General features: G+C 47.9%; 1 protein-coding gene across 1 annotated transcript; it reads right to left on the bottom strand.

Moving 5' to 3' along the window:
• Positions 1-487: 487 nt before the first annotated feature.
• AMBP (alpha-1-microglobulin/bikunin precursor) lies at positions 488-13,782 on the bottom strand. The gene is made up of 10 exons (XM_063082637.1): positions 13,666-13,782; positions 12,209-12,351; positions 11,055-11,131; positions 10,095-10,211; positions 9,510-9,611; positions 8,688-8,734; positions 2,695-2,776; positions 1,652-1,819; positions 1,182-1,355; positions 488-519 (listed from the first exon to the last, which is right to left on the bottom strand). Exons 1-10 carry the CDS (start codon positions 13,780-13,782, stop codon positions 488-490), a joined length of 1,059 nt encoding a protein of 352 aa, XP_062938707.1.
• Positions 13,783-22,490: the final 8,708 nt, after the last annotated feature.

The raw sequence follows: 22,490 nt of genomic DNA, 5'->3' as shown, positions 1-22,490 counted from the left end.
AGCTTTTGGGCACACCAAGGCACAATTATTTCTTCTGACCCTGGGTCACTGATGACCCCTGTCAAACTTCTCCCAGGTTTGACAAGTACCTAGAGTTTCTTCCTCCTTTCTTTCCTAGCTTTACTAAACAAAACAGAACAAAACAAAATAAACCCACTTTGTACTATTGTGGAGTAGATAGAACCATGATTTATTTTTCATAATTTGCATAGCCAATTTCATGTACTGAAGCTAGTTCTACTACATTTCCAACATATACATTTTTCTCTTCTGGGGAAAGCTGGGTTTACTCATGTCCCCATCCTGACTTTGTCTTTCCCTCCCCTGCCCCACCTCATTACACTTAGAATGACAAAGAACAGTCAGGACATGGACTTTCAGGAGGTTACAATTTGGTTTTTATTTGGACTCAGGTCACTTGGCCTGGCCTGCCATAGGACCCTGGAATGAACACTGGCCAGTCTCTGGCTTGCAGGCCAGCCAGCCATCAGCTGGAGACAGGCAGCAGCTCCTCATCCCCTGTGGACAAAGAGTGGCTCAGAGAGGGCGGCCGTGGGCAGGACATGCAGAGGCTGGGGACGCACCTTGAGCCTGGGGCTAGACACCTCTGCTTGCCAAATGACTTATCCCCAAAGGGCATTCCACAGAATAATCTGGTCTTTTGCCTCTTCTGATTTACCTTAGGTGCCGTTTTCCAGTGGCAAAGTCAAGGCATAGAAATCTCAAGTGGCTGCTGCTTGCTGGAGTGCTATTACTGTTATCACTGTGTCATTACTGTCATTCACAGCAGCTGCCATTAGCTGACAACTAACTCCAAGTCAAGTACTGTGAAATCCGGGAGGCGGGTACTTTGTCCCATTTTAGAAGAGAGAAAACTGAGGTTCAAATTGGCACTTTGCCCAATGTGACCAGCCTGAATGTGGCAGCACCGGAATTAGAGCCTGGCTCTGCCCAGCTGCCCAGCCAGCCCTGCACAGCTTCTGCCATGCCTGGCCAGCACCTCCCCACATGCCCAATCACAGCAGGGTGAAGGCCGCAGACTTAGCCCCATTTCACAGATGGGAAGCTGAGGCCCAGAGAGTGGATGGGCTGCTCAGCAGAACCCTGCCCCCTACCTGGGCTCTCCAGCCTGGACCCCGACAGCCCCTTAGCCCAGCCTGGCATACCACAGGGCCTCTTACCATCACCAGGGACACCGCAGTACTCTTTGCACTCCTTCTCTGAGTAGAACTGGTTACCATTGCCGTGGCAGCCCCCATAAAAGAAGGGGATGCACTTCCTCCAGACAGTATCAAATGCCCAGAGCTCGAAGCTGCCTCGGCAGGGGCCGGGGACTATGGGGAGACTGCAGGCCGCTGTGGGGGGGGACAGGAAAGGAGCATTAGTGATCTTATGATGGCCGAGCCAGAGGACCCTGCTCATCTAGAACACCTGGTCCCTCTTTTACAGACTGGAAAACTGAGGCCCACAGAAAAGAGGTGACTTGCTTAGGGTCATCCATAGCCAAATGTGGAATGCCTATGACTTCAAGGGACTTGCCCTGGAGTGCCTGGGACTCCTCTTCTTAGCCACCTTTTTGATTGGCAGGTGGTTTGATGCGAGGACAGGCGCGTGCAGATGCAGAGTCCAGTGGCTGGGGAAGGGCACTCACCCACAGTGCGGCAGGTCTGCAGGCATTCCTTCTCCGAGGCGAAGTTGTTGCTGTTCCCCTTGCAGCCCCCGTACTGGAAGGTCTCACAGGCCATGGTCGTACTGTTATAGAAATACCTCTTGATCATGCCCATGCAGGGACCTGCTGAGGGGGTCAGCTGGCAGGAATCTGAGGAGTAGAACAGCAGCACTTACTGAGTGCTTACTGTGTGCCCATTACCAGGCTGGGCACTTTATATACGTCATCTCATTTACTTTTCACCTCTACACTGAGAAGAAGATTATCAACTCATTTTATAGATGAGGAAACTGACTCTCAGAGAGGTGAAGTGACTTGCCCAGGGTCATGCAGAACAAAGATTCAAAACTATGTCCATTGGAATCCAAAACCAAAAGTCATTCGACTCCATAACATCCTGGACACAGCATGAATTCTCCTTCATCTATAAAGTCCTCCTTGATCCCCTCACTGCTCCAACCTCTGAGCTCCCCAAGCCCTTTAGCTGACCACCACTTTCTTCTTTGGATGATCTCCCACTAGACCAGAAGATGACATGAGTGGTTTGTCTCCATGACCCCAGTGCCCAGCACCAGGCCTGGGGCAGGGCAGGGTTCAGTGTTTGCTGAGCACGTTGGAGAGTGTGTTGTCTGTGAATACTGTCAACTACATGAAGCACCCTCACATCCTTCCCTCACTAGCTCCTACAGGATCCCTGATGGTCAGCCCAGCAGGCTAATATCTCATAGCACAGAGGAGGAAACCAAGGCTGGGAGGCCACCCAGTTGTACAGACAAGGCAAGCACTAGCTTCTCATCATGGAGCTGAGAGTTCCTAAGCTCAGGACTTTGTCTTGTGCTCCTCTGTCCCCCCATAACCCTTTGGCACAGTGCAGAGTACTTGATTCGCCTGTTCTCGGCCCAGTCCTCAAGTCTCTAACAGAGATAAAGATGCTTCATGGTGATGCAGCAGCCAGAGTGAGCCAACCGTGGGCCCTTCCTCTCTGGAGTGTGGCAGAAGGGGAGGAAAAGGCAGGTGCTCATTACCTTCCTTCTTCTCGAAATCAAGTACTAGTTGCCCAACCCCTGATCCTTCGTCTTCTTGGAGGAGCACAGCCCGCTGGGCTCTCTGGGGGGAAGAAAGGGAAGAAGAAGCTGTTGCAGGGACCTTGCCACGATTGCTCGCCAGTAGCCCTATGATCAACCATTTGCTTTGGGAATCAGGTGTAGATAGAAGCCCAGCTACTAGATTGGTTAAGGGACTGTTTTCCCAAAAGTATCAATGTGAATTCCGGGATGGGCATCACAGGAAAGATTTCTGGTCTGAAATGAAAATCAGAACCACAAGGTATAACAATGCCACTATATACAACTTCCAGAACTGCCTAAAGGAATATAACCATGGAAAAGAATGTATCCTAGAGTTGAAAACCAGGAAAAGGCCAGCGTTCCCATGCTAGAAATGTGAAGGCATTTTTGCACAATAGAGTGTAACTGATTTGCAGAAAGGGCTGCCCAGACCACTGTTAGCTTCCTATAAAGGAAAAATCCATCTAGAGAGTAAGAAGGGACCTTGAGGCTGACCCTAAATCCTGGTTGTGGTGGTGAGGACTCCAGAGCCAGGGGGCTGTCAAAGCTGTCAAGAGAGTCTCTGGGTGTAGAGTCCCCCAAGGCAGGATCCCAGGGCAATTAAGTAAAGGCTGAGCAGGGAAACTGCTGGCCACCAGGCAGCCTTCCTGCCCATAAGTGAGAACCAGAAAAGGTAGAAATATAGTAACCTTAAACTTTCCTGTCTCCTTTAAAGGAGCAATCAAAACCTGTGAAATGTGTCAGGGACCTACTCTCTGCCAGACCTTCCTCAAACGGGTGGCACATAGGCCTTCCTTGGGAGGATGGAGGAATGGAGAAAAATCATGTAACAAATTAAAGAATGCAGCTGCTCAAAAGAATTGGATTGAACCGAAGAAATATATCCAGTAAATACAGGATGACGGCAAGAAACAGGAGAATACTTAAACCATCAATGAAATTCAGGATGATACTGCATCAATATAACAGGAGCCAACAGTGGTGGAAATGAATATGTGAAAGTAAAAAACTACTGGAGATGAAAAAGATGTTGGATTTAACCACCTAGTAGAGACAATAAACTGGAGTTTAGACACTACAAGAAATAAATCCACATAATAGGAATTCCAGCAGGAGAGGCAATCAATATAGAAATAATAGAAGAAAACGTTTCTGAGTTGAAGAAAGAGTTGAATTATAAAGTCTTATAATTCCTAATTATATGAGAAAAGGGAATCAGGCAAAATCAATGAAGAGTTCCTTCTTAGATATTCCTGGAAATAAAGAATAAAGAGCCTGGTGGCCCTCAGAGTAAATGACAGCATTTAATGACAGATGCCCCGGAGCAATATCTAAGGGTTATAAGAGGGAAGAGGTTGTAACCCAGGGACCTTCACTTATTTATGCTGTTGAGCATATGCTACCACCACAGAAAGAAATTCTCAGCCATACAAGGATCCAGAAGTTTGCCACCCATGTACCTTTCCTGAAAAAATTACTTGTAGAAATATTCCCACCAATTGAGAAGGGAATCAAAATGCCAGAAATCTAAGACATGATAGCAAAGGAATAAGGTCATAAGGAATAAGCTATAAGGTCAATAAAATACAGTTAAATAATAAATGATTGCTAAAATTATGTAATTTAAATATTAGAAACAATTCTTAATAAAAAGTGGAAAATGTAAACATCAATTTCAGATCTTCTCCACAAAAACGGGGGTGTGGGAAACCTGCAAGAATAGAAATAGATAGAAACAGGAGAAATAGAAGTGTGCTATATTTCTCTCTCTCGCAATGGGAGTCATTAGTGATTCTTTCAATTTTGACACTGATAAAGAAATACGTATTTAGTTGACATCTGGATTAAGATGGCAGATTGAAACTCTCTTCAAAAGTTCTCTCCCCAATATCTAATATTTAGCAAAACGTGGTTTTAGAAACACAGCCCCCCAATTTTCATCAGTATCACTCAAACAAGGAAAAGGGCATAATTTAAAGCCAAAAACTTTAAAACTGGCAATCAAGGAAAGAAAGAAAACATTCTGGAACTGAACAAAATGGTTCAAAGGTGTAGCTCTTCCCTGTGCCCTTCAACCTCCAGTACTGGTATGTCATCAAACTTAAAATTCTTTCCAATCCTTCCAAATCCGGAGAGGAGAACACTGAAGGGCACCTCTTTCCCTACAGAGGAGCAGTAAAAATGGCTTCTGGGGAGAAAAGAGTAAAATGGGAAAATAGATTAGAGTTCAACTGTAATGGAAGTGAAGGTTTGAGGGCTACACAATCTAATACTCCAGGGCACGTTGCCATGGGAGAGAGAAATATCACACCAGCTCCAACCAGGTGCAATGAACCCTTTGTGGAATATTCAACAGTCCTTTAAAAGAGAAGCAGAGGAAGGATGTTATGGATTGAATTGTGTCCCCCGCCAAATTCATATTTTAGAATCCTAACCCCCAGTACCTCAGAATGTGACCTTGTTTGGAAATAGGATTGTTGCAGATGTAATTAATTAAGATGAGGTCATCAGGGTGGGCCCTAACACAGTATGAGTAGTGTCCTGATAAAAAGGAAAAATTTGGACACAGAGACACGCGCATATGGAGAACACCATGTGAAGATAGAGGCAGGGATTGAGATGCTGTTTCTACAAGCCAAGGAAGAGCAAAGATCGCCAGCAAATTGCCAGAAGAGGTATGGAATAGATTCTTCTCACAGCCCTCAGAAGGAACCAACCTTGATCGTGGACTTCTGGTCTCCAGAACGGTGAGACAATAAATTTCTGTTGTTTAAACCACCTTGTGGTACTTCGTTACAACAGCCCTAGGAAACTAACATAGAGGGTATTTGGGCCAAGATGGTGCACTCAGAAAGGCTCTTCAACATCCCCTTCCACCATTCCCTTGGATTTCAGAAAAGTGAATGAACGCAAAATACCCAGACCTTGCACTATTATAGGGTGGAGGGGATTAGGTCCAAATTTAGTGGGAAGAAGGCCAAAGAGTAAATGACATCCCCAGAAATGGTCCAGAAACTACCTAAACCCACCTCAGAAATGAATAAATAAATAACCTGAACAAGAAAAAAAGACCGCGTGCGGTGGTCACTGTCATAAACTGCCTGGATTTACCCTCAGCAATGGACTCACTCCCTCAGCTGCTGCAAGTGCTGCCTGCCATCAAGGCCCTCGGCTGTCAGCCCCTTTCGGGCATTGTCTCAGCTAAAGGGAGCCATCTCACCAACGGTCATGCTCCCTTCCCAGACTGAGCAGCATGGGGGTGTTAAGGCCCTCCCCTTGGCACCATCTTGGGACAACTATGAAGGGTCATCCCAGTTTCTGAAGTCCCTGCAGGGTTGGCTGAGGTGTTACAACTGCATCAAGGCTTAAGTTCTCCCTCTGCCCAATCCTGCCTTCGTCCCTTCCCTTCCACAGGTGTTGATCCTGGGGAACCCAACCTGTGATAGCAGAAGAAAATAGTACTCAAGAAACAGAAGGAAACTGTTCAATGGCTCCAAGCTATAGAATTACTTTATTAGAACATGCATTTATTAAAACAAAGCTCAAAGATGAAATGCTAAAACAACAGAATAAGATGAAAAGAGAGAATTCAGACCTACATAAGCAAATTGAGAACCAAAACAACATAAATTCGGAGCTAGAAAATAAATCAGAAATAGAAACAGTAAGAAACCATGGAATGACTGTCTACAGATCAGAATGACTGCTACAAATGGAGTGACTGTCATAGAAGACAGGCTGGTGATAATCCCAGTGAATGCAGATGAAGAAGACAGGGAAGCAATTGGAGAGAAACTAGTAGATGTGGAAGACAAAGCAGCTCTGGGAAGAGAGAATAAGTGTCCCTAAAATAGCAAAACCCAACAAAGGGAATGGAAGGTGAATTCAGTGATATTGGACAAAAGAGATTTCCCTGAAATACAGAAGAAATTTAATCTGTGTATGAAAAGAGCACATAGTATTCCAGGAAATTTTTATCTAGAATTTTCAACACCAAGACAGGTCCTTGTTAAGATGTTAATATCGATAGTAGAGAAGGTTTTCTCAGGTATCTGGGCAGAAGAAATAAGCTGCCTACAAGGAGAAGAAATAGCACACTGGCTTCAGGCTCTTTCACAGCAATAATCAGTGCTTGAGAACAATGGAGCAACGTGTACAACGTTCTGAAGGAAAGAAACCATGACCTGCAAATATTATACCCAACCAAAATGGCATTCAGTGAAGGAAACAGGCATTCTCAAACATGGACGAGTTCATGGATTAAAACACCTGTGAACCCTCCTCCAAAACATCACTTGGCAGAGAAATGGCACTGATTAAGAGATCAATAGAACTAAATAACTCAAGAATGGAGAAGCTGTGCTTATAGTCACTAAAGGTGAGCATGGAATTCACTAAAATATAGCACTACTACTAAATGACTCCGGGGATTATGGTGATAAAGAAGAACGTGAACGGTGTCAATCTGGGCCATGCAGAAGAATAAGAGAAGAGGAGATGGAACAAAGTTTGAGAGTGCTAATGTCTATCTTTTAAATAACGGAGATAGTAAATTATTATTTTTTAAATTATATATAGTGATACTAGCCTCTTAAATGTCTTTTCATAACCTTGACTTTAGAAGAATCTTTAGGACATAAGTCTCTTGTGGTGAAGACGTATTTATTTGAAACTCAAGAAGTCCACTTCAGTGTCTTTTGTTAAAAACCTCAGGCAAAACTACAATGAGTGCTTTTAAAAATCCCATTTAATAATAGTCTATCTAAATATGTCCTTCCATTTATTCTTCTGTCTGTCTGTCCTTCTATCCACATGAATGCATGTCAAGATTCCTTGAATAATGTAAATTCTAGTAGTTTTAGGGTGGTGGGATTTTTAAAAACTTTATACTTTTCTGCATTGTTTTAATTCTTTATAATGAATATATATTAGTTTTATAAGATCAAGGGTCATTTTTATTTAAAAATATAGGAGTAAATATATATATTAAGAGTGTTAATTCTGTATAGGAATAAGGACATACTTGTCTATTTTTTTTTTTTTTTTGCTTTTTTTGTATTTTTTCAATTTCCAAGAATATATTTCTAAATAAAAATTATATATACTTACATATATACTTATATATGTACAAATATATCCACACATACAAATATACATACATACATATACACGCATCAATAGAATAAATTAGGATCTATAATTTCCAAAGAATCAGAGGAAAAAAGAATGAAGAAAGTTTAATCAGTATGGCAAAAGGCAGACAAATAAAAGGGGAGAGTAAAGAAGCCCCCCAAATCAGAAGGCAGCATAGGAAAGGAATTGGTGTGAGAAGCTGCTTGTTCTCAGATTTGCTGTTCTTTAGGAAAATCAATTGACTTTATTTTCATGTATTAAGTATCATTATTTCATTATTGAGTGTTGTTATTTCATTATTGAACATATTATCTCTTTTAGGCGTGTTTTGGCACTATGCTAGGAGCTTTTCTAACATGTCATTGAATTCTAGCACAACCCCAGAAGGTAAGTGTAATTATCCCATTTCACAGATGAGAAGAGTGAAGTCCAGATGGAGCCTCAACTAGCCCAAGTGACAGGACCGAGACTGAACCCAGCTGGGTCTGACTTCAAAACACATGCCAACCACTGCCTCCTCCCACCCCCTCCTGACGACTCTGCCCCACACCACAGCAGGTCCTAAGCAAGTGCAACAAAAACCAAGTGTGGACAGGGCAGGGTGAGGGTGGGGGGTGGGGGTGGGGGTGGGTGGGGTGGGTGGGGGTGGGTGGGGGTGGGTGGGGTGGGGGGTGGGGGTGGGGTGAGAGTGGGGGTGGGGTGAGAGTGGGGGTGGGGTGAGAGTGGGGGTGGGGTGAGAGTGGGGGTGGGGTGAGAGTGGGGGTGGGGTGGGGGGGTGAGGTACTCACTGAGAGTAGGACGGGGGGTGAGGTACTCACTGAGAGTAGGACGGGCTCTGCTTGCTGCTCCCCAGGGATACATTCACCTAAGTCAGAGGACAGGAGAGAGGAGTGAATAAGAGGACCAGGCCTGGAGACAATCCTAGATGGAGATTTGCTTCTTTTCTAGTGCCAGGTGGGCGTCATACTGGGAACTAACTGTCTTGTGCATTAGCCCTCTTCACAGATGGCCCTGCCCACATGTCTCGCTCAAGGAAAAGCAACCGACTGGTGGCTGCTCCATTATTACCATCTGTCCACCCACCCTACGCCACCAGCATTATTTCATCAGTATCATCTCAAGAACAGGAACAGTAACAGCATCTCAAGAGCACTTCCCAGGCACCAGACACAGTGCGATTGTACTTAACGACCTTATCGCATGGACTTCTCGCGGCAACTTAAAAGAGAGGCACTATTACCCCCATTTTACAGACGAGAAAATTCAGGCTCTGAGAGGTTGACTAGCCAGAAGCCACACAGCTAAATTTGAACCCAGGTGCGCTGAGTCCAGAGCCCATCGTAACTCCAGCAGTCTCTTGCCTCCTAAGAAGTACCTATGGCTTCTGGATACAACCTCACTGAGACACATGGCACTAGAAGAAGTACTGTACTGTGCTGGGCCTGGCTCTGGCAGGTACGTGCTGTGAGACTGGGAGCAAATCCAGCGGCTCCCTGGTTCCCTGTCAACAGGGGAGAGGGGCTGTAGCCCCTGCTTGTCTCAGAGAACTATAGTAAAGATCCAGGGCCTAGGATGGTTGCTGGGGATCATGAAGGATAAGGAGGGGGCAGAAATTTGAGGTGGGGTGGAGTGCCATTTACCTCTGTCGGCCATGGTGAAGACGGAGTCCTCGGGGATGCCTACACCCAGGGCGAACTCCCTGAACTCCTGCAAGAGGCTATCCCTCACCTGCGGCTGCCGTCCTGCAAGTGGGAAGCAGAGGAGACACCTAGGACCACAGGTGCCTGGGCTAGAAGGGTCTAGGATTGCTTTTCCCAGAGAGTTTCATTTAGGGAAAGCTTGAAAATGATTGGCCCCAGTTCAATCTCTTTGATGCACTGATGGAAAGATAGGCTCCCAAAGAGGAAAATGTGTCCCTGCCAGGCTCCCATCCAGGGCTCCTGAGTCCCCAGGCAGGGTTCTTCCCACTGGTTTTCCTAAGGGCCTAGAGGCTTTGGAATTCCCTGGGTCTAATATTTTAGAGATTAAAAGAAGTGGATTCGACCTCAAATGGGAGACTGAGCTCTGCCTCCTCCACAGAGAGAAAAGCTTGCACCTTTCCCCTAATTGGAGTTTTGTCAGGAGGAAAAGCAAAACTCCCAGCTCTTCCCCACTGCACTGTCCATAAATCAATGATCTCCTCCCACCCCCAACTTCAACGGGCTTGTCTAGTTATGGACCATTACCATAGAGCTTGGCAGTAATGGTGGGTCCATGACGGTGGCTGAATTTCTTGGTCAGAAAAATGGCATACTCATCGTAGTTGGTGTGGACCACGTAGGACTCCAAGGTCATGTTCCATTCTGCATGGGAGATGGGGGCGGACCGAAGGGATCAGGGGTCAGAAGGCTCTTCTAGCTGGATATCCGTCATCTATTCACCCACATGTCATGTCTTCATCCAGCCATCTACCCACTCATCCTTTCCAAATATTCATTTACCAGCTCATCCATCTTCAGTCTGTCTCTATCCACCCATCTACTTCCTCCATATATTCATCTATCATTCATCCACTCTCGCTTTATTCATCCATCCTCTCTTTGTATCTATCATAAGTTCATCCTTCCTTTCTTCATCACTCCATCAAGTTATATGTTAGGTAACTGACTGATTAACTTATTTATCTGCCATCAATACATTTGTTGGAGGATTCTCCAGTCATTTGTTGATTCACTTATTTATTTATCTATCCATTCATCTATCTGAACACTTACATATTCAGCCCTAACGCAATTATTTGGTACATAGAGCATATTCAATAAACATTTGCTGAATTAGTGAATAAATTCATTGCCAACTCCCTCTATCACTTAGCACCATGTACACTGTACATGTAGATGCTTAGTAAATTTTTATCAGCTGATGGCACATGCCTAACAAGACATGAACACTGATGAAATCAGCACCATCGCCCTATTCTGGGTGTGTGCATGGGGCGGGGGGGGGGGAGGGAAAGGAAGGAGGAGGAAGGGGAGGAGGAAGAGGAAGAAGAGGAATTTGGAGGACGATTAGATGACATCTCAGCTAAATGAGAGGAAAAGTTAAAAGGGCAGAGAGGGCTGAGGCAGAAGGAAAGAGAGCTGAGGACATCAAGGTATTTTTAAGCAAAGGAGAGAATGGTGGCTGTCCCCTTCCACTCTACTTACTGGGTTTGTGGTACAGGAACTTCCCATCAGTGCCTGTTTTCTCATAAGCCCCAGAGATCTCCTCACAGACACCCTTCCTGGAAATGAACAAACCAAAAGGAAGGTAACTTCTGGTAGAGACTGTGATCCTCACACCGCACCCTCCTGCAAGAGCTCCTTCCAAACATCTTGGTTCTTTTTTTTTGTAATTTGGAAATTAACATTTCCAAACATCTTGTTTAATCCTCCCACCAATGCTGGGAGGCACCCTCCCCCCGTTTTACTTTTGAGGGAACAGAGGGACAGAGAAAAAGGGACTAATCCATGCCGTCCTCTTGGCAAAGCCAGCACTAAAATCACCTTCCTTAATCAAATCTGGACGTTACACAGATGCACCAGGGAATTAATGCATCAATTCATTTATTATTCTTTGTTTCTCTTGCCCTAGTTTCCTCATCTATAAAATGGGGATAATGAGAGTTTCTATTTCACATGGTTGTTGTGAGGATCAAATGAGATAATATATTTAACGAGCTTAGAGTAAGCACTACATACCTATTAGCTATTATGGTTACAATGATTACTATTCATCCAATTAACATTTATTGAGCAGTTTGTATGTGCCAAGCACTGTGCTATATGCCAGGGATACAGAGCAGGGCAAGACAGACCCTGTCCCCTCAGGGTGTTTACAATCGCCTGGGGCAGGCAGGCCAGAGGTAGATGCAATCAGTGTGATAAGGGGCACACGGTGCTTTGAAAGCACAAAGGAGGACAGGTGGGGCACACGGTGCTTTGAAAGCACAAAGGAGGACAGGTAACCTGAACCTGGGGGTCAGGGAGGGCTTCCTGGAGGAAGCGACATGAAACCAGAGTTCTGAAGGATCCACAGGGCTTAGCTCAAGGAGGTGGGGAGAGTTGTTCCCAGTAGAAAGAACTTAGGGTGCAACAGCCCAGAGGTGTAAAAGGGTGGAAAGTGGCAGGAACTGAAAGAAGATCCATGTGGGGGGGTCACAGAGTGCATAGGAGAGTGTGCAGCAGGGAGTGCTGAGTGCTGGGGGCAGAAGGCCACATCAAGGGGCTTAAATCGTACTCAGGAGGGCAATGGAGAGCTATGGAACTTTCCAGGACAGGGCGGGAATGGCGGGGTCCCTCCCAGTGCACCCCGTGCTCACCGCCAGCGGGTGCTGGTCATGCCAATCTCTGCCTCTGTAGCTCCCTCTCGCAGCACCAGCGTGCTCACGGCCAGCTTGTCCATGATCCTCTTCAGCCACGGGCAGGTGGAGCCGATGGCCACGTTGAACCATTTCCCGTAGATCTAGGAGGCAGCCACAAGCCCTGGGGATCTGGATTTGCATCCCACCTCCGAGGAGACTCTGCTCCCCACCTTCCTCTCAATGACTAATCCTTTCATGATAATGTCCTATGGCTAGGTGGAGGCCACACACCTTCCAGGGAGGACAGAGCCGACATGGTGGAGTTTCAGGCAGCACAACAAGCTTAGGAAGGCGGTGTGCATATGGGGTCCCCCGGGCTGAGAAGGCCTGACTGCTGAGATGAGGGATCAGTGCTGCCGGGGTCCAGAGCCCCACACTCTGAGGTCATCAACCACTTGCTCCCCAAGAACGGGAGTCCTGTCTCTAACTCCTGCAGTGACAGGGTGCTCACCACTGCACAAGGCAGCCCATAACTCTGTGTTAGGAAGGGACACGAAAGTGTAATGAACCTTACAGGGTTATTCAGGACAGGCCTGCTCCTCTTCCTCCTGACAGCCCGGCAGAGAGTTGAAAGGGCCCTCACATTCCTGCAGAACGGGCCCACCAGCCTCGGACCCTCCACCACCCCTGACTGCCACAAGGCCTGCTCCTCACTGCCCCTCTGCACAACACCCTTTCTTGTTCCCAAGTAAACAAAGTCCACATGGCGCCACCGCCAGCAAGGTCTGAGAGCCTCTCGTACAGACGTGGAGACAGCCCAGCTGGGCGAGGTCCTTGCTCATGGTCACCCTGTGATTCAGGGGAGAGCCAGGGCTGGATGGCAGCTCTAGGACTCAACACACACAGCACCATGCTCTGCCCCAGACTCGGTGCCCCCCATGCCTAAGCCTTTTAGTCCCACCAGCTCCTGATCTCTGTCTTGCTACTCTTCCTCCCATACCCCACATGCCCACCCTGTGCCACCTCGGCTCTCTGTGCACAGCCTGGAGGAAAGAGAACCCAGGACAGGCAAGAAGATGCTGCAGAGATGAGTTGTTACAGAATGAGGGATTGAGGGAGGGGAGGGAGATTCACAAAAGCTGGGCACCTGCTGCAGGGGTGGCAGCAGATAAAACCTTCTCTGGGGTGGGTTCTCATGAAAGCATGGATTCCCCTTAGAGCCTGGGAGGACAGGACAGATAGTGAGGATGTTTGACTCAGAACATTTTACAAGAGTCCCACAGAATGGTGGATGGATAGAGTTGTAGCTTCAAGGAATCCCAGATTGTCTGAGCAGGAATGGCCCTTAGGGACTGACCACTGGAGTTCCAGATGGGGAGACTGAGACCCCAAGACAGGCAGGACTTTCCCACTAAGGCCCAGCTGCTTGGACACCCCACCACAGAAACCACCATGGCCAGATAGGCCAGCCTTACCCGAGAGAGGTCGAAGTTCTCCTGCACTTGGATGTCATCGGGTGGTGTCGGCAGGGGACCCGCACTCACCACCATGCAGGTGGTCAGCACCAGCAGCAAGACCCAGAGACTTCTCATGGCTCTGGGCTCTTCTGCCTGGGGTATCCCTCACGGGCTCAGTCTGGGAACAGAGTGGCCACCACTTCCCTGCCCAGGGCAGCTGCAAACTACAGCTAGGGAAGTGGTCTGTTGCTTATGTGACCTTTTGTTTGCCCTGCTTAGCTGGGACCAATCAGGGCCCCAAGGCCAGCTCTGATTGATCCCTGTAGCCAGGCCGGGGTCAGCAATACCAAGAGGTGGGAGTGGCTGTTTTAGAAGAGATGTTGGCCTGGAAAGGCTCCCGGGGTCATGCACCTGACCTTTTTCGCTGGGTCATTACCTTGATCTCATACCCCTGTGATTCAGCAGGTCAAGCCTGATTGGGCCTATTTCTTACATGAGGAAACTGAGGCCCAGGGAGAGGAAGCGATTTACTAGAGACCACAGGGAAGTCTATGGCAGTACCAAGACTACAGCCCAGGCATCCTGTCCCCAGAGTTCCTTTTCTGACCCCCAGCTTCCCATAGTCCTTGTAAATAATAGTAGAAATAATAATGGATATGATCATAAAAACACTGAGCACCTGCTACACGCTGGCTTTGTTCCAGACACTTTACACAGTTAATCCCCACAGCAACCTCATGAAGTAAGTGACATTTGTCCTCTTTAAAGACAGAGGATTTGAGTCTCTAAGAAATGAAGTGACTTGCTCAGTGTCCCCCAGCTGGGAAAGACAGCATCAGCAGTGGTGAGAGCGTGGACTCAGGAGCCAGACTGCTGTGTCATCTTGGGCAAGTCACTTTACCTCTCGATGCCTTGGTGTCCTCATGTGTAAATGGGGACAATAATAGTTCCTGGTCCGTAGCATCAATGTGAGGATTGAAGGAGTTAGCACTCATAAAGCATTAGCACAGTACCTGACACATGGTAAGAGCTGAGTATATTTGCAGCGGGTTGAACAGTGTCCCCTCCAAAATTCATGTCCATCCAGAACCACAGAATGTGACCTTATTTGCAGATGTGATGACTTAAGATGAGGTTGTACTAGATGACAGAGAGTTCTTAATCCAATGACTGGTATCTTTATAAGAGAATGGAGAGGGAGGCTCAGACTCAGAGACACAGAGAGAGACACGGGGACAATGGCCGTGTGCAGACCGAGGCAGAGATTGGAGGGAGGCGGCTACAAGTTGAGGATTGCCAAGGACTGATGGCAGCCATCAGACACTAGCAAGAAGCAAGGAAGGATTTTTCCTGGAGCCTTCAGAGGGAGCACGGGCCTGCTGACAACTTGGTCTTGGAATTCTGGCCTCCAGGACTGTGAGAGAATGCATTTCTGTTGTTTTAGGCCACCCAGTTTGTGGTACTTTGTTACAACAGCTACAGGAAATTAACATAGTAGTCATTAAATTTAAAATTTAAATGAGAATTTTTTAAAACTCAGGTCTGTTTGTCTCCAAAGCTCAAACTCTTGCCAGTGATACCACAGGCCCTCTCTATGAAGCTGTCCTCCCCGGTGGTCAGAGCTGCTGTTCTTACTTCTACCTACTCTGGGCATGGAACATTCCATACACACAGCAGTCTTCCTACTGGAGCTCAGAATGACTCCTGCAGACAGGCAGTTCCAAAAATAAGACCCCTGCTCCTGAGAACTGGGGGCGTCCCCCTACATAGTCAGTGCACAAACAAATGCTGTGTCACGTCCCTTCTGTAAGATCCGGTCAATACATTCCTCTTTCATTGGGATCCAGAACAAGTGTGTCTCTATTCATAACAAGGGAGTGTGTTTCCTTTGCTCTGTCACTGATAGTTTGGCCCCTGATTGCATTTCCTTTTTTGCTTTGGCTGCCAGGAAGCTCAAAGCCATGATACAAGTTTAAATACTGCAACTGTCTTGGTTTAGCTTCCTGGGACAGTGATCCTCCTCAATGTTCACAAAGTTTCTTAATCTTTTATGGTTTGGTTAAAGGTGGTAGCAAGGCAGCGGTCTGAATGAAGAGAGACTGGAAGCCAGAAACCCTGACTTCTCCTTGTTCTGTATAAACTTGGGGACAGCTTTCCCTTTCTAAAGTCCACTTTCCTCATCTATAGACTGAGGAAAACAGTCACTGTTCTGTCTGCCAAGAGGTCAAGAGAGACAATGTGTCTAGAAGTGCTCTGTCTTACCTGTGTGATGGCTCAGGCTGTCTGTCTTTGGAAAAACCAGCCCTGGTATAAGAAAGAATAAATAACAATGAGTCATAAATAGGAACAGAGTTTTCCTACTAAGCCTGCTTATAGTGCATGAAGAGAGCTCATGTGACCTTCCTAGCAGGTCTGCATGATTCGGGTTATCAAGCCCGTTGTCCAAATGGGAAGCCTGGGGCACACAGGGATGAAGAAACTCCAGTCCTGCTTTTAGACAGGGCTGTTCATTCAGATGCAGAACCTCTCCTGGGGGTGGGGAGAGACTCAGAGGATGGGTCCAGGATGCTGACCTTGTCTCCTGCCTCCAGAGCTGTTTGCGCTCCTGAGATTATTAACCAGAACAAACAGAGAGTGCAAACACTGCCAATGGCCACCTGGACTTTAGGCTGCTATTTAAAAATTAAGCCTGGCCGTAAGGGTGCGAGGCCAGTAGTGGTCAGAGAGGTGCTGACCCCACTCCCCTCTGGTTGTTGGGGTGGGAGGATGAGGCTCTGTGGCCTCTACCGTCCTTGGAGGCCCAGGGGTCTAAGTAAGAGTCCACAGGAACTGGTGCCAGGTTCTGGTACCATTTGAAGGGGAAGAGGAAAGCCTGCCCCATGCAGGAGGCCTCAGAGCCTCAGAGGTACACAGTGCAGTAAGAATAGAGGCCTCAGTTTTCATATGAACACACTGGGGCGCAGGGAGGGAATGGGACGTGTTCAAGGCCACCCAGCGTGCAGCTGAGTTGGGGGCTGGATAGGCCTGACTCCAGTGCCCAGCCTTTTTCCCTGTCATTTATTCATTCATCCACTTATTCATTCACCAAGTACGCACTCCATGCTTGATGCTGGGGATAGGACAGAGAGCACAACAGGCCTCCCGGAGCTCATGGGTGAATGAGAAGAAAATGACAAGACAGGATGGTCACTGCAGTGATGGGACAAGCAGAGGCCGGGGGAAGGGAGACAAACCCGAAGAGTAGCAGTTAGCCAGACACAAGTGCATGGCGAGGTATGCGTTTGTGTGTGATGTGGGGGAGGGGAGGGTGTTCCAGGCACAGGGAACAGCAATTGCAAAGGCTTAGAGGAGGGAAATGGAGATAGAGAAATGCATTTGGAATGCAAAAAAGATTTTTTAAAACATCCATAGGTCTGGATCTTGGAGAACAGAGAGAGATGGTGAGAGCGAGGCTGGGAGGTGGCCGAGGCCAGCAGGTAGGACTGTGCTGCCAGGCCAAGGGATTTGCTCGTTATCTGCTCCCAGGAGTACACAGGGAGCACTAGCAGGTTTTCAGAAGTGAGTGGCCGGCCGGTCAGATTTATAATCAGGAGAGATTAGTCGAGGTGATGGAAGTAGGAGATCCAGGAAAGCAACTCTGTAGGTTTTCCAGAAAGAAGGAAGGAGCCGGGGCACTGGGACCTGGTGACTGGACCAGCGGGGACATCAAGGACATTGGGTGGAACTCAGGCCAGACGGCGTGGTCAAGGTTTGGGTCTTTCTCTGCTGAAGGTGGAAGGGAGTGACAGGGTGACTTTCCTACCTGAGGAGGAGGCCTTGCCTCAAACGCCTGGCCCTGCTTAGTTCCCTTGGACTCAGAGCCACAGCCTGTCCTGTCCTTTCAGGGACACCATGGAGAAGCAGAAGGTGGGCAGCGCCTAGGACCCTGTGACCAGCCACATGAGAGGCGATGTTCTCACCACGCAGCTATTTCTAGGCTTTGTTACTCAGTGCCCCACCCCTGCCCCAAAGAACAAGGCCTCTCAGAGACTTGAGGCCCAGTCCTCACGGGTGGCTTTGGGGCAGTCCTTCCCTCCCTAGCCTCAGTTTCTCCTTCTAGACCTCCAGATGGGGGTAATGCTCCCTCACTTGCAGAGCTGAAGTAAGAACTGAGTGAGGGATACTTGTCAAAATGCTCCCCAAGTGCGTATGCTTGAAGGACCCATGTTATTAGGGCAGTCAGCACAGCCAAGGGCTAAGGTCCCAGCTGAGGGTTCCGTTCATACCTGGCTGGAATTGCACTGAGAAAGCATGAGCATCCTGTGTCCACTAGGGGGCAGCAGAGAACTTCCAGAAAGACCACCGGGGTTTGCTCTGTGATTGTTCCATACAGACTGAGACTGAGACGGAGACCTAGGGCAAAGGCCCATAGACATGGTAGAACCAGGGCTAGAACCCAGCCTTGCTTGTCCCAAGCCCGTTTAAAACCCCCTGGTGAGTGTAAAACATTCAGCCTCTACCTTGTGCATCCCCACTCCAGCTAGAGAGCTTGATGCTTGCTTGGGGCCCTTAAAAAAAAACAGTTCCTTGCAGGATTTTGCTTAGGAAACAGAACTGGGTGCAGCTGCTGTAGACCACAAAGGCTACTGTAACCTGAATAAGCACTTTATTAAGTTTCTACTATCTGCCAAATCCTATACTGAGCACTCTATGAACATGTGCTACTCTATTAAGGATTCCTATTGAATCCTCTATTAAGGATCTTACTGTGCTGGTAGCCCTATTTTGCAGATAGGGAAACTGAGGCTGAGAGATCAGGTGATCAGGTATCAAAAGTCACTCTCCCCCTTCTCAGCCTCCATCTTCCCAGCTTACCAGTGGGAGCCTGGGCAAGGTTAACCTCTTTAAACCTCAGTTTTCTCCTCTGTAAAGTGGGGATAAAATTGACTTACCCTAGGAGTTAATAACAGCTCATAGGGGATGGCATGAGGATTAAAAGTGAATCCATATAAACAGGTTAGACTCCTGGCTGCTCGAGGTGATGTGACAACTCAACATCCTTGAAAGGACAAAAATTGGAAGGGTTTGCCCAAGATTCCATAGCCTAGAGACCACCCAGATCTCCTGCCTCCCACCCAGAGCCCTGCCCACCAGGTAAAGGCTGGACATCAGTGGCCTGGCCTTGCTGAGCTGTGCCGGGCTTTGATGGTGACCAACTTCTCTGGGACACACCCTCACTGCATTCAGGGGTTCCTGAGTTGGATAGAAACAGCTCCTCTTTCTGCCCTTTCTCTGTGGTCCCACTGAGTGGCACTTAGCTTAGTGGTTGAGGGCACCTTTTCAGGAGCTAGACCACCCAGGTACAAATCCCACCGCTACCACCTACTGGCTGTGTGATCTTGGGCAAGTTCCTGAAATTCTTCTTGGCTTGGTTGCCTCACTGCAAAAAGGATAACAACAGCGCAGTCAACCCTCTATATCCATGGGTTCTGCATCCACGGATTTAATTAACTGTGGATTGAAAATGTTAGGAAAAATAAATAACAATATAACAATAAAAAGCAATATAGTGTAACAACTATTTACAGAGCATTTACATAGCATTAGGTATAAATAATCTAGAGATGATTTAAAGTACACAAGAGGATATGCATAGGTTATGTGCAAATACTATACCATTTTATATCAGGGACTTCAAAATCTGTGGATTTTGGTATCTGTGGGGGTCTGGAACCTATCCTCTATGGATATCAAGGGACAGCTGTACCCACTTCAAGGAGTTGTGAGAAATGAATGAGTTGGCACATGGCAAGTGCTGGGAGCAGCGTTTGGCACCTGGTAACTTTGCAAATTGTTGTTATGTATTCCATTGTATAGTAATTGTCACTTTGCTTGTCCTTTCCCCACTTGATGGGAAGTTCCTTGAGGACAGGGCAGAGGCTCAAGGTCAAGGCTAGTGTCTCTCATACCCAATATGAGAAAGCCTGGTCTTCGAGTAGAGACTTTGTAATCATGTGGTGAGTGAGTGTTCACATGACCAGAACCATAAGCTGAATGAAGTTTCTCGAGGAAGACACCTCTGCCCAACTTTCAAAGGTCTTCCTTGCCAGCCAGTCAGTATGGATGTCCTTGATGGCCGGGGGACGTGTCTGGCTCACACAGGAGGTGTGAGCAGAGCAGGCTTGGTACCCAGGTCTCCTGACTGCAATCCTAGTCTCCAACCACAGGACTAGCCTGTCCACAAGTTCCAGTAGCTACTGCTCCTTGATCACAGTGAAACCATGCCTGCTTGCCCAACCCTGCCCCCCGCCATGTTTGTTTGCTTAAAATAAAGGAAGGTGCATCATTGGAAGCTCAACAAGAAGATGGAAATGGAAAAAGCCATTTCAGAGGACATAAAATATTCCATCAAGGGGCTGAAACCCACCATAAAGGGACTGAAATTGAATATGAATTTGGGGCAAATGTGTCATTAGGCAAAGAGAAGAAAGACCCTGAGTGAGAGAAAGCAGGGCATATCTGGGCTGCAGAGGGAAGGCTGAAGCAGCAGGATGTTCTTGGCCATAGGGTCTTCACAAATTCTCATGTTGACTCCAACTCTTGGGGTCTATCGGGAGGTTGGCCTCCCATCTGAGACCTCACAGCCTTTCAAATACAAGTATCCTCAGGAGTGCTCTTCCTGGAGCTTGCCATCCCACAGCAAGGCTTTTGGCCATGCTCCCCATCCTGCATTGGCTAAGAGCGGAGTCCCCAAGGATCTAGAGAACTCAACTAGGGATCTAGACCCTGGTCACTGGAGATATGCCAGTGTTCTAGAAACTTACAGATGGCCTTCAGAGCCCTGGTGAATGTCCCCTCCCCACCACATCCCCCAGCCAGAGAATCCCTTCCACCTTCAATATAGTTCCAGAGAGATATTCCAGGGATTTGGAATTCTGGGAAATTCCTACTGTGCTTCAGTGTTTCCAAGAGCTTTCCCCCGTGCTAATGTTCTGAGGTACCAGAGACCTTCTTTTAAGTTTGACAGTTCTTGAGAACTACTGCCATGTTTCTGGGGGCCAGAGAACTGCTCCCAAGTTCCAGCAATTTGTGGAAGGCCTATAGTTTTCAGGTTTCCAGACCTACCCTCCTGAGTCTGCAAGTTCTCAGTAGGAACCAAATGGATTTGAAGAGTCTTGATATTACTGGGGCCCTGTGGAATTCCCCAAGGGTTTCAGGATCTTAGAAGAGTGGCAGTTCTAGAGTGATTGAGAGATGGACACATGGTTTAGCAGATGGGCAGGCCAATCCCCTTGAGTCCTGTGTCTATCTCTGGAAAAGGAAGTGGGGTTTCTGCTGAACTGGAGAGTGACCTGGAACTAGCAAACTGGAAAACTGTGGCTGGCTCCAGCAAGAATCATCCAGACACAAATGGACCAGCAATGGCCTGGGTCCCCTGGGTGGTCGCCGTCTGTTCTCCCAAGACAGCTAAGGAAAACTCTCACACTCAGTGCCAGGGACCTCCCCTGCCTGGGGCTCAAGACCTCCCAGGAAGCAGGGCCATGATGCAGTAAGATAAGGGTTCTGCGGGGTAGGGAGAAGCCAGGCAGGAACCTGCAGAGCCACCCAAGCTGATGTGGCATCACTACCAATAAGAGAGAAAAAAGGATTTTATGGCATTAATCATGCTCATCCTCCCCCTTCAGGTCTCTGCATAAACATCACCTCCACGAGACCTTTCCAGAACCCCTTATTTAGAGTTGCACCCCGACCCTGGCAGAGCGCCACACACATGCCCCCCCGTGCCCGCCGCTGTTTTGCTGCACAGCATTTATCACAGTCTGACATGCCGTGTATTTTCCCCATTTTCTTGTTTACTGTCTGTGTTCCATGAGGGTAAGGATTCTTATGTTTTGTTCAATGCTAGCCCAAAGCAGGTTAATATTTGTAGAATAATTTTTTTTTTTTTTTTTGAACGAGGATTGTCAATTCCATCAAATTGTTGTGTTAACTAAAAGTTGCTTTGGGCTAAATAGTCTGCAGCAGGCAAAGCTGCATGCTGCACTCTCCGTGTATCAGGGCATTTAACCCCCAGGACAGTTTTGTAAGGGGGGACTATGAGGTGCCTTGGGCTCAGAGCAGTTAAGTCACTTGCCCAGGATCTCATGGATAAGTGATGTCACCAGGATTTGAACTTATGTGGCTCAGTCTGTGGGCTTAACCACAGCCCACTCTGCCTGGTCCCACTGCCTGTGGTGTCTGGCCATAACCCTATGTCCCTGGGCTCTGCCTCCATGGACCTTGGCCTTCCGAGAAATTGCCACTGTTGAACACCCCTCGAGCCCAGTTACAGGCTTGCCTCTCAAAACCTGGCCACTGTGGGCTCCAATCAGGCTGACCCTGCCAGTCCCAGCTTCAGGGACCAGGCCTGCATAGACTCAGGAGTCAGGGGCCCTGTGAGGGGGAGGCCCAGGGTTTTATCTTCAGGTCCTCACCCCCCTGGGGAAAAGGTGGCACCATTAGGAGACATTCCCAGAGCTACTTTCCAGAATGGTGAGCAGAAGAGCACTGCATCTTTCCTTGCTTGATCTTGTGCTGGAGAGTGTCACAGGGAAACAGGTCCTGCTTTTCTCAGGCCAGGTCTGAGAAAAACAGTGGCCAGTCTGAGTACTGTGCCAGATGCCACGACCTCCCTTCAGCACCCCCAGGCTACCTGTTATTCCCCAGCTGCTCCCTGGCTGGTTCTCCGGCCTCAGCCTCTTCCTCCCCAGTGCTCCCCAAGCCTGTGACTAAGGCTGGCCAGCCTGGGGCCTTGCCCAAGCCCAGGGCCCATGTCTCAGGAGACGCCTGACCCGAGACCTGGCTCAGGGACTGCAGGCTAAAGC

The sequence above is a fragment of the Cynocephalus volans genome, chromosome 17 (genome assembly GCF_027409185.1).
Source record: "Cynocephalus volans isolate mCynVol1 chromosome 17, mCynVol1.pri, whole genome shotgun sequence".
NCBI lineage: Eukaryota > Metazoa > Chordata > Mammalia > Dermoptera > Cynocephalidae > Cynocephalus > Cynocephalus volans.
The sequence above is the reverse complement of the archived record's forward strand: the minus strand, read 5'-3'. Positions and strand labels throughout refer to the sequence as shown.

Bases quoted from the DNA above. Each gene is read 5' to 3' on its own strand.
- AMBP (XM_063082637.1), bottom strand. From the start codon at position 13,782: ATGAGAAGTCTCTGGGTCTTGCTGCTGGTGCTGACCACCTGCATGGTG. The intron at 10,212-11,054 runs GTAAGTAGAGTG...TCTCCCATGCAG, and splicing joins GTTCCTGTACCACAAACCCA to AATGGAACATGACCTTGGAG. The intron at 1,820-2,694 runs GTAATGAGCACC...TCTACTCCTCAG, and splicing joins TGATTTCGAGAAGAAGGAAG to ATTCCTGCCAGCTGACCCCC.